At 49.4% G+C, this 10843-nt stretch overlaps 1 protein-coding gene across 2 annotated transcripts; it reads right to left on the bottom strand.

The window, feature by feature from the left end:
* Window positions 1-88: 88 nt before the first annotated feature.
* Window positions 89-10779, bottom strand: prps1b (phosphoribosyl pyrophosphate synthetase 1B). 2 transcript variants are annotated; one of them, XM_088597001.1, is made up of 7 exons: window positions 10461-10779; window positions 4578-4767; window positions 4031-4129; window positions 3758-3882; window positions 3327-3500; window positions 2532-2691; window positions 89-2328 (listed from the first exon to the last, which is right to left on the bottom strand). In XM_088597001.1, the coding sequence occupies exons 1-7, from the start codon at window positions 10580-10582 to the stop codon at window positions 2236-2238; spliced, it is 963 nt and encodes a 320-aa protein (XP_088453127.1). In that variant the 5' UTR covers window positions 10583-10779; the 3' UTR covers window positions 89-2235. The 2 variants fall into 2 exon arrangements, with proteins under 2 accessions (XP_088453127.1, XP_088453128.1); XM_088597002.1 differs by having other exon boundaries at window positions 4584-4767; window positions 10461-10778.
* Window positions 10780-10843: the final 64 nt, after the last annotated feature.

The raw sequence follows: 10843 nt of genomic DNA, 5'->3' as shown, positions 1-10843 counted from the left end.
ATAGTCCTACCCCCCCTTGCACCAGGAACCCACCCAAAATACTTGCCCTGACCAAGCCAAAGGACCCCTTCATTAAAACACCACCAACTTGCAACCAGAGAAGACTTTATTATTCCATTGAACAGATGCAGTACATTCCGAGAGGCCTCGGGCACACAAGAGGCAGGCCGACAGACAGGAGGCCTGCCCCACAAGAGAAAGGGGCCGAGTTAAGCGGACAGGAGATGGCGAGATGGCTGGGGGGGGGGGGTATAGGAGAGAAGGGGGCTTCAGTCCTTCATTCATCTTGCACTTTAAGGCACCAGGCAGGCAAACGATTCTGCAACATGCCTCTCCAGAGCACTGTCCATGCGAGAAGGAGACTCCGATTGCGGTCTTGACAAATAGTTGCACACAAAAAAAACACAGTGTAACAGCAGTAAGTCCATAAGAACAGCAGAGCAAATAGCACACGAACAGGTCTCCCACCCTGCGGCTGCCATCAGCCCAGGTTTCACACCATCTGAGTGCCAGGCTCCTTTGTAGCATGTTTGACGGTGAGGGAATTTTTTTTTAAATCATCAATACAGCCATGGGGTTTGCTAAGCAGAGAAAACTACGTACTGCAGAAGAAATGTTTGGGTCAATTATTGTTGAATGGGGAAGAAGGGATCTCCCAATTTTCCTGGAGAGCCCCAGTTGAACCATTTATACAGGTTGCCATGAAAGCAACTTCTAAAGCAGCAGTGTCCATCGCAGGGCCTGGAAAACTCATTTAGTCTTTGAGGCCACACTACATCAACCTGGCTAAAGAGTAGGAACACTTGTAAATTTACCGAGCAATCAAGCAAGTAATTAACTGGCCATTTAAGGAACGCTGGTTCTTGTGGGTTAACAGGACCCAAGATTTGTTTTAAATCAAAATCTTTAAAAAGAAAGTTAAGACCTATAAAGGATCACAGTTCAATCGCTCCAGGTTGAACAGATTAAGATGAAAAGCTGAAAACCCTTCAAGTCCACCATGGGCTAGTTCCCCTAAAATCATGTGCTTAATTGAGCAATACCTCACAATAAGTCAGTCTTTAGGAATAGATTTGTGATTTGGGGCGACTCAGAGATACAGGGGATCTCCTGGGCCCCGACAAAACGCTGCTTTTCATATCGCCGTCATCCCATGGCTTGAAAATATTAGTGTAGTAAAAAAAAAACTGAAACCTTTGTTCTGATTTCTTTAAATTGCTTGAGAGGTTATTAAATCTTCCAAAAAGGGGTTTAAACTCCCTGAAGACCCAGACAAATATGTCTTCGATGTCGCAGCGACAGGACATTAGTGCTACAAAAGGGTGCTGCCAACCTGTACCTTCCACTGCCCATCAGTTCCATACCCAGAGGCAAGGACCATGGGACAGGCAGGGCAGAAACCTGTACAAACACACGAGTATTATCTGAAGCAGGAATGTAAGCATGTACACCAGGTTTATTTTTTTTAAAAAAGTAATAAAATATTCTTCTAGAAGTCCCATTTTCTTTCAAACTTAAAAGAATAAAACGGCAGATAAGTGAGCCATTCACCGAGGAAGGTCCAGTCCCCTGCTGGAAGCCCAACATGAAACCCCCTCTCCACTGCAACCTCAACGCCCGTGCCTCCGACTTCACTCGGGAGGGGTTTCCCCAGCAGCAACGAGGACGAGAGCTTCCTCTTATTCACCGCGCGCTGCCAAACACTGCTCATCTACACGACTGAGAGCCGAGCAATGCGGGTCACGTTTTCAACGCTTTCAGCGGTCGAGAACGCCGCCCGCGGGCGGGTCAGGAAAACGGAGGGGCTTGAGATGCGCGACACCGGAGAGCGAGATTCTCCAGGCTGGATTTTGCACAGAACTGTGGATGGCCTGGGAGGGCACCATTTTACCACCAGCCCTACTAAACCATCTCGGTGAAGGGACTGGCCTTGCGTCACCACTGCTTGACTTTGAGTTTGGGGGAGGTGTGTGTGTGCGGGTGTGAGTTGGGGGGAGGGGGGGGGGGATTAAAGGTTGAAGGTTCAGCTAGTCGGCACCTAGGAGGAGCACCGAAGCCAAGGAGATGGCAATGCTTCCCCCAGTGTTCCACGCCGTTTTCTTTTGGTAAAAGCCAATGCATCAAAGCACCAGAGGGCTAAAGGGTGGTGGCAGAGGTGTGTGTGTGTGTGTGTGTGTGTGTGTGTGTGTGTGTGTGTGTGTGTGTGTGTGTGTGTGTGTGTGTGGGAGTTGAGCGTTACAAAGGAACATGACTGAAGAGATAGGAGACGGACTCGCCGTTGTGTGTCCGGCGGATGGCTTCTGCCAGGATCATGGAGATGTCGATCACCTGTGGGGATAAATCAAGACAGATCCTGAGCTCGGGATTCTACTCGGAAATTCATATTGTTGCTCTTAAGACAAGTGCTGGAAATGCATCACTGCCGTTTTAAGCACAAGGAAAGAGACTCGCACAACATGCGAGGTTTCCAAAAGCACCCACTGGCTGTACTCCAACAGACAGCAGTACCAGCACACATTAAGCGCTCTGACCTGTATTTTAGGACAGTGCTTCATCTTGTCCTCCTGAGGGATGGTGTTGGTGACCACCACGGCCTCGAAGCAGGCGTTGTTAATGCGCGAGATCGCCGGCCCGGAGAAAATGCCATGAGTCAGGATGGCGTACACCTTCGTGGCCCCGGCAGACAGGAGCCTGAGGAAGCAGAAACTACGGTCAAGAACCCCGTTCACACTCCACAGCCGACACGGCAGTCATATGAAAACGGGCAAATTTCCACACCTGAAAACGTTACATTGCAAACGCCTGATAGCTCAATCACTAAGGAGACCCAGTTCAAGCGAGTAATCATACCCTTTCTCATGAGTTTCTCATGCATTATAGATGTATTTGCTGGAAAGTGGAACCTGTCTTATTTTGAAACTAGTGGCTTCTTCTTGCTCGCACAGCCTATGCATCACCTCTTTTGGGGCTATGGAGCGTTTAGTCAGGTCTGAACCGCGCCAGAGTCCCACAGACAAATCCACACACCCGAAAGCACGGTTTCACTTGAAAATGAACCTCAAGGGGAAGCTCTCTACAAGGCAGGAAACTCGCGTACAGAGCTGCCTTTTGGCCAAGAAAACGGCCAGATAGAGAGACGGCCTTTACGATTTGACAACCTAGTTTCTTCTTGAAGACCCAGTAACTTCAACACGTTAAGCCATTGCAGTACTGAATAAAACTGCACTGGGTGTGCCGTACTGCAGGGGGGGGGGGGGGGGGGCCCTATGCACAGACGCAAAGTGTTCACCGCAGACCCATGGAAGTGCACCGAGGGCGAGGCTCACTTGTCAGCAGCATGGCAGATGGTGCCACACGTGTCGGCCATGTCGTCAACCAGGATGGCAACCCGGTCTTTCACGTCCCCAACCAGAACCATGCGGTCCACCTCGTTGGCCTTCTTCCTCTCCTTGTGGATCAAAGCGAAGTCCACGTTCAGTCGGTCAGCAATGGAGGTGACTCTGCCAAGAGAGGGCACCGGAGGTCAGCACTCGGAAAAGGCATGCCACTTCTGTACAGTCTCAATCTACAGCAGGTTCTGTCCAGGGAAGCCCCAGTTCAATTACCCTTCTTTAGAAACTAATGTAATGGTTGGGTTGCCTGTAGAATCTTTCCCCCTGTCTGGGGAGGGGGTGTGGGGGAAATCACCAGCACCAGGCTTACTGCAAACTAGAATCACATAAAATCTTCCCCTTGGCCCTGAAAAAGAAAGAAAAACCTTTTGGCGCCCCCTGCGTCTGGAGACACGATGGTGCAGTTCTTCCACTCGGGGATGTTCTCCTTGATCCACTTTAGCACGGCCGGCTCAGCGTACAGGTTGTCCACCGGGATGTCAAAGAAGCCCTGCGCAGGACCAAGGCAGGAAACAAGCTCAGCTCCACATTGGGTCAGTGTTTCAACCACTTGGGAGTCCCCAAGCACAAAATGACAGCAGGCTACTTGTGCTGTTCCCACAAGAAGTCATCGCTGTAAATCTTACTGCACAGCTCACCTGTATCTGGGAGGCGTGGAGGTCCATGGTGATGATGTGATCTGCTCCAGAAACAGACAGCATGTTGGCGACCAGCTTGGCCGAGATTGGCGCGCGACTCTGCAAATAAAAACAAAGGCTATGGCATACTGGACTCGGCTGTCGGACAAGCGCGCAAGCCTGCCATAAACAAGAAATTAAGAACTGCTTCATGCAAAGAGTCCATTTTTAACTTGATTTCCAACTTATTCCACTAATGCAATGAATGGTGACCAATCATTTGAAGCTAAAGAACGGCAGGAATTTAGAACTGTGCTAGGGTGACCTATAAATCACAGGCTGTACTCGTGGTAGTTAATTATATGGCTGACAGAAGTAAAGTTCTTTAACAAAAAAAAAATGCTCTAAAGCACAGCTTCGGCCAACAAGAGCATGCCTTTCAACAAAGGACTCGATTTTATTTTTAAAAAGGTTAAATGGAAATACTTAGAGTTGGTTCCAGCTGCATCAGCGCAGCTCTCAACTCATGCAGCCATGCTGGGAAGGAATCGAGAGTGAGGCCCCTCACCCCCACCTTGTCCTTCTTGTCCTGGCGGGCGTAGGGGAAGCAGGGGATGACGGCGGTGACGCGGGAGGCCGAGGCGATCTTGCAGGCGTTGATCATGATCAGCAGCTCCATCAGGTTGTCGTTGATCTCGCCGCAGCCACTCTGCACGATGTACACGTCTTCCCCGCGCACACTCTCCCCTATCTCCACACTGCAGGGGGCAAGGACAGGGCAGACTCCGGTTACCGCCAGACACACCCCTGGAAAGACCGCTGGACACGGCGCAAGGGGTTCCAGACAGAGAGGTCAAAGACCAGAAGAGGCCAGCTGACAGTTAGCAGCTAAGGCTCTCATCTTCAAAGAGGTATTGGCTTCAACAACATGGCTGGGCTGCCCTTTTCACACTTCCATTAACCTTCAGAGAAAGGAAGTTAGAGGGCTCTTCGCAATTACTTTGTATACAAGCACGTTCGCGCTTCCAAGTCAGAATGAACACCGAGTTAGGGAAGCCTGTACTCCCGTTTTAAATTTCTTTCTACCTCCCTGCGCCCCTTCAGAACGGCTTCACGGCCTGTCACGGACACCTGCTCCTGCTGGACAACTTTGCTGTGCACTTTCCCCTGCCACACCGCGCAGCACGGCCTCGGGACTCCAGAAATATTTCGTTTCACTGGCATTATAAGTTCAAGTAAAAACTGCACGAAACGCATTGCCTGGGGCCTTCTGCTTCTAGTCACAGCCTGGACGCCTGCAGCTGACTAAGTGGAGCACTTGGAACAGCCGAAGGTGAAGTCTTCCGTGAAGGAAGAAAAACCGTCCCTCATCTCTGGTGAGGGTTTTTAAGACCCTCTGGTCCCAGAAAGGCGTTTATTCCTGGTAAAGGTCAGAGCAGCAAAGAGCTCAACCCCAAGGTGGAACAGCCCCACGGACGGGAGGCAATCTCACTGCAGCAGGGAACAGTTTAGAGATTTAACCTCACAAACATGCATCCCTGGAAGGTGGGGTGGGGGACAGAAACATATGGACTTTACAAAGAAGGCACCACCCCAGGCCAGAACTGAGCCCAGGAGCTGTGGCAGCAGCACCAGGCTACACTTCTGCCCACCGACTTAACATTTGCCAAAGTGGTTTCTCAAGGAATTTCACTCATGAACAAAACCCCATTTTCCTCTAAACTGCCAAAGCACACTCGGAACATCTGCACTGTTCACTCCTAACCGCCTGCGCCTGGCGTGCTGGTAGCTTAGTCCATGCCGCAGAGAGCTCTGGGTCCCTTGATCGGAGGGCTTCTGACGTGAAAGGTACTTATTGGAGCCAGGTCCGTGGCCTCTGTGGCAACCCCTATCCCAGGAGCTTTTTACTTACTGCGCTCATCGCCTCCGACCACTCCAGGTAGGCGCAGGCAAGTGAGGCAGCAGGAGTGACAACAATGAAAGACAGGAGAGCAGAGGCAGTGATCGAAGGGATGACCTAACAGACACGCTGTCAACAACAACAACAACAAAAAAAAAAGCTAACAAGCTGTGCCCATCAGGATTACTAGTCACTCTCTAAGATTAGAGCTCATGCATTAAAACAGATCAGTTTCATTTCAGGACAGTGTCTCCAAGCGCTGGAGTTCACCGAGAACACTAGATCAGCCAGGGTCTGCAGACCTGAGGATCCCAGCAACCAGCCGGGACATGGGACGGTCGTTACCCCGGGCCAAACTTGAATACAGCTGCGTACCAATGGAACAGCAGCTGGGGATATTCATCTCCCAACCCCTAACAAAATGAAGCCTTTCCCAAGCTATATGAAAATTCATAACCTTGGGGGAAAAAAAAAAAAAAGATTCCTAAGTTACGAAGGCACGCATCTGTTCGTATCTGATCTGGATCCGGTACGTTTCGTACTATGAAGAACGTATAAAAGAGGTTACTACAGGTCACAGTAATATTCCACTGGGTTGCCAGAGTAACACCTGAAAGGTACATGGCTTAGCAACAGGACCTTTCAGGACCAAGGTAATGCAAAACAGCACGCACACACGCACACGCAAGGCCAAGGGGAGGAGTGCATGACCTTCTCATGACTTTCCCCATGATAATTCTCAAAACAGAAATCAGTATTTCTCATCTTGTGACAGAGTGCAAACTCTAAACACCCCCTCCCAAAAAAAAAAAAAAAGACTCCAAGGGAGGAGCAAAATAATTTGAAAACAAACCCAATTCTATCTATTGCTAGATATACGCCTTTAGTGGCAGACTAGACTTTCCAGAAAACCGCAAAACTAGGTCTAATGTTTTGTTAGAGATAAATGCTCTGCCCCCCCCCCCCCCCACGCACTCTTTCGCAGGGTTGAAGGTTGTGTATCTGCGTGCGTCTGAAGGCCAGGATTAAACACAGCCACTGTCAAGACACAGAAGGTAAACAGCACAGGGAGCTCAAGACGCAGATGTTTTCCTACTCAAGTCCACAGGACCAGGACAGAAATAGAAACAGGTTCCCATCCCAGATCAGAGACAAATTTGTAAAAGAGAAAAACCATGGCAACGATAACACCGAAAAATGAAAAATCTACATATTAATTCTCGTAGCCTGTACGCATATTTAAGAATAGCAATTTCTTTTGAATATTATTTCGATGGGATTAAACGAACTGTGTTATCAGCTGTCATACCCATCAAAAAGGAATAGAAGTGCATTAGTTTGGCTATTTTGGAATGTGGCTATTTCTTCACTTCGATTTACAAACTGTAATACATGAGAAAACATGGTGGGGGATCCAGGATGAGCAGGATAGCGATACTTCCAGAACCTTTTTTTTGGCATAGCATTCTTTTATTTTTCCTGCAGGTTTTGTTAGATGTCAGGTCATTGAACAGTGCTGCACAAAAACTGACAAGATAAGGGTAGCACAGCCTCACAGCTTGAGAATATCTCCTAAATTGAAAATGATAGGCCAGTTTCCAACTGGAGCTGCTGCTTTAACTGAACTTTGGAGCGATGTGTGATCAGGTTAGATTAAGAAATATTTCACCACATAGATAGAGCTTCAGAGCTACTAATCATTCAGCCACTGGCCTCTGTTCTGTTCCTGCTGACATTTACCCTACCAGCTGTAACACGATTACCCAGGGATTAGAATTTGTCAGGGAGACAGAACTCAACACTGAGGGGGGGAGGGAGGCGTGCACACAGACACCGATATCGATGCTGCAGCCTGGACACTGGAACAAGGACCACTATCAAAAATCAAACCAATCTGGACTTGGAGCAAGCTTAACCTGCATCACCATCACTCTGCAGTTACCATCAAACAGGGTCAGATGCTCCTTTGGTTCACATCTAAGAACACTCAGATGCATCTTGCTACACTCCTATATCATTGAACCATTGGGCCTGGAATAAGCTACCCAGTCACGCAGGCAAAAGGTATACTTCCTTCTTTCAAGGAATATCAGCACAAGATCCTTAGGCCAATTAGCTGGGCAGCAGCAGCGTGGCACAGTGATCAGGGTTCCAGACACGTACTGGAAGGTTGCAGGTTCAAATCCCAGGCAAGGCACCCCTGCTGTAACACTGAGCAATGTTCTTCACGCAAAAATTCACTAGTGGAATAGCCAACTGCATAAACTGGATGCACTTTGGATTAAAGCACCAGCCTTGTAAATCGGTAATTACATCAGGAAGCTAACGAGACAGAGGCAACCTGTCTTTCCCAGCTTACGTTCTCAAGAATTAATACTTATTTTATTCCTTGTTCTGCTCTACTCAACTTCTTTTAAAACGAGTTACCGTCAGGCTCATCACACTTTCCGAAGCCTCTCGGCTGTTGAATTGCTGCAGTCGGTTGTACAACGGTCCCGTGAAAGGCCGTCAGTGTCTTTCTCCTTCAGCACGAAGAGTGAAGACAAGCGAGAGCGGAAGTATTTCAAGTCGAGAACAGGAGGCGCCTCTTTATTCAAAACGTTGCGGAACGAGCCACACAGTCACGTTGAAAGCGATTCCCCCGGCCTTTACCAATCATGGCCTCCTGATAATGCCATCTATGAATTGGCTTCATTGCTCTGTTCCCCTCTCCACTGAGAGCTGGTGTGGAGAGTGTACTGGCGCACTCTGGCTGCCGTCACATCATCCAGGAGACGGTGGTGGTGGTGGTGGAGGGACATCCCCATTACCCGTAGAGCACTTTGAGTTGAGTGCCCAGAAAATGTAATTTTCTACAACCAACTGGACGAGACACTAAGGTCAGCTAGCTACTAAGAAACAGCCTCGATGGACCAAATGGCTTCCTCTCATTTATAATCAATGTTCTCGTGGTCTAAAACTCAAACTTCATCACTTTAGTCATTGAAATGATTTGAGAACAGATTAATTCAAAGCGGCCTGAACTTAACTCGCATATCCTCCACCAAGGCTCAACTTGGAATTCTGGTACGTTACCTACTCATTGAGCACAACTGCGGCTGGTGAATTGTTGGGCCTGAACGCTAACGTGCATCCCCTCAAAAGCGGCGGCACATTCTTTTTAGTGCAAAGCAAGAACCAGTATTGGCCTGGCCAGGGTCAATGGGACAAAAGAAGGAAAAAAAAAAGACTTTAGATATGTACCAGGAAGGTGTTGTGAAATGCAGAAAATGACTGACCTAAGGGACACGTCTAGAAACTGAAACCTTAGTGCACAGTTAGAGCGACAGCAGGAACAGCAGCAGCTCTCTGAAATATACCCGTAACAGACCCAATTCCTTACATCCCCGAGTCATGTACCCAGGATCTGAAATTGTCTCAAACACCCGACATCATCTGCTCTCTAATGTTTTAGAGACAGGAAGACCTTGCGATACTCGCTTTGATTACACAGCGCCGGGCGTCCTTGGCTTCGGAAAGGCGCTTTCGGAACAGATTTGTATTTTTATCGGGCTCTGCAGGGAAGAAGGGGCCCAGCTCCCCGGTCCCTGACCAGTGACCCCCGCAGCCGCCCCACGGAGGGCAGGATCCAGCAGAAGATCGCCGTTTTGAAGATGTCCGCTCTGTCTGACCTATACCGCTCATCTAATGCGACACCAGCGTCCTTCTCCGGCAGAAGCTCAAGATCGAGCGGAACCGGGGGACACCGGCAACATCAGTCTGAGAAACACGAGGGGGGGGAGGGGAAGCTGAACAAGCATTTACCCGCGTTTTCATTTCCGTATCACGGGAGAGGGTCCAGCCCGCACTATCCACGCCATCTCCTTTGCGGCACTTTTGTGAGCACGGGGACCAGATAATTGCTATGCAATTGATTCGTACCGGACTGCGCAGACACTGTTCGATATGTCCCCCGTGCACCCGGGGCTTGAACATTATCTGTCGGTCACTCGGCGCATCCCAAAATGCATCTTTTTTAAGTTGCACTCGAGTGTCCTTTCAGTACAAATTGCATTTACTGTGAACGCGCCACGTATTAACGGAGGGGGGAGGGGGCTTTAAAACATGATCGAGGGGAGGTTCTCCCGCCACAACACCGATTTCATCACCTCCAAATAAATTTTTACATGCGTTCTTGCGTTTATCACATGCTCAACCCGCCGTCCCCGCCATACTATTTGTAGTCCAGGCATAACGACATCGGGATTTAAATAAGGCGCAGAACATCATTACCCAGGAGGCGCCTTCTACCGCAGGCCCCATAGGATCTTGGGACATGTAGTTCAGTCGGCCGCAGCGGCTCGCGGCCCTGCCACATTAACCCCCCGGTACCAGCACTACAAACCCCAGGGTGCCCTGCGAGGGAGCGGTAAACACTGCGTTGTTACCCGTTACTCAGCACCACGAGCCCATGTGGGTACAGTACCCCCACCAAAATAAACACCCAGATAAAGGAAATTAAAAAAAATACTCCAAATCCTCCCGATCCAGAATAAAACGTGACGGACTCACCAGGTCTCCTGGTTGCTAAATTTCTTCGTGACAACCTTGCCCAGCTCCAGCCCGAGGCGGTCGGCGATCTTCTGAGACAGGTCCTGGTGAGAGCTACCGCTGAAAATCTTAATATTGGGCATTTTTGGGCGTTCCAGGGCGTCGGTTTACAGAAACCTGGGACGATAAAAGAAATAACACGTGTGCCGGGAGCCAAGTAGGTTATTTTAAATAAATTATCTGAGCTCCGAAGCCTCGGAAATCGGGCGAACAGCGCGTCTCCTCCGGGATCTGAGTCTTAGCCGGTCCTCTGTCTGTCCACCATGATACCCCGCGCGCACGCTCACTCTCAGCAGGGCGCGAGCAAGCTTCTGATTCCCCCCCGCCTCTTACGTGGGCGGTCC

The sequence above is a fragment of the Lepisosteus platostomus genome, chromosome 10 (genome assembly GCF_059453375.1).
Source record: "Lepisosteus platostomus isolate fLepPlt1 chromosome 10, fLepPlt1.hap1, whole genome shotgun sequence".
Classification (NCBI taxonomy): Eukaryota; Metazoa; Chordata; class Actinopteri; order Semionotiformes; family Lepisosteidae; genus Lepisosteus; species Lepisosteus platostomus.
The sequence above is the reverse complement of the archived record's forward strand: the minus strand, read 5'-3'. Positions and strand labels throughout refer to the sequence as shown.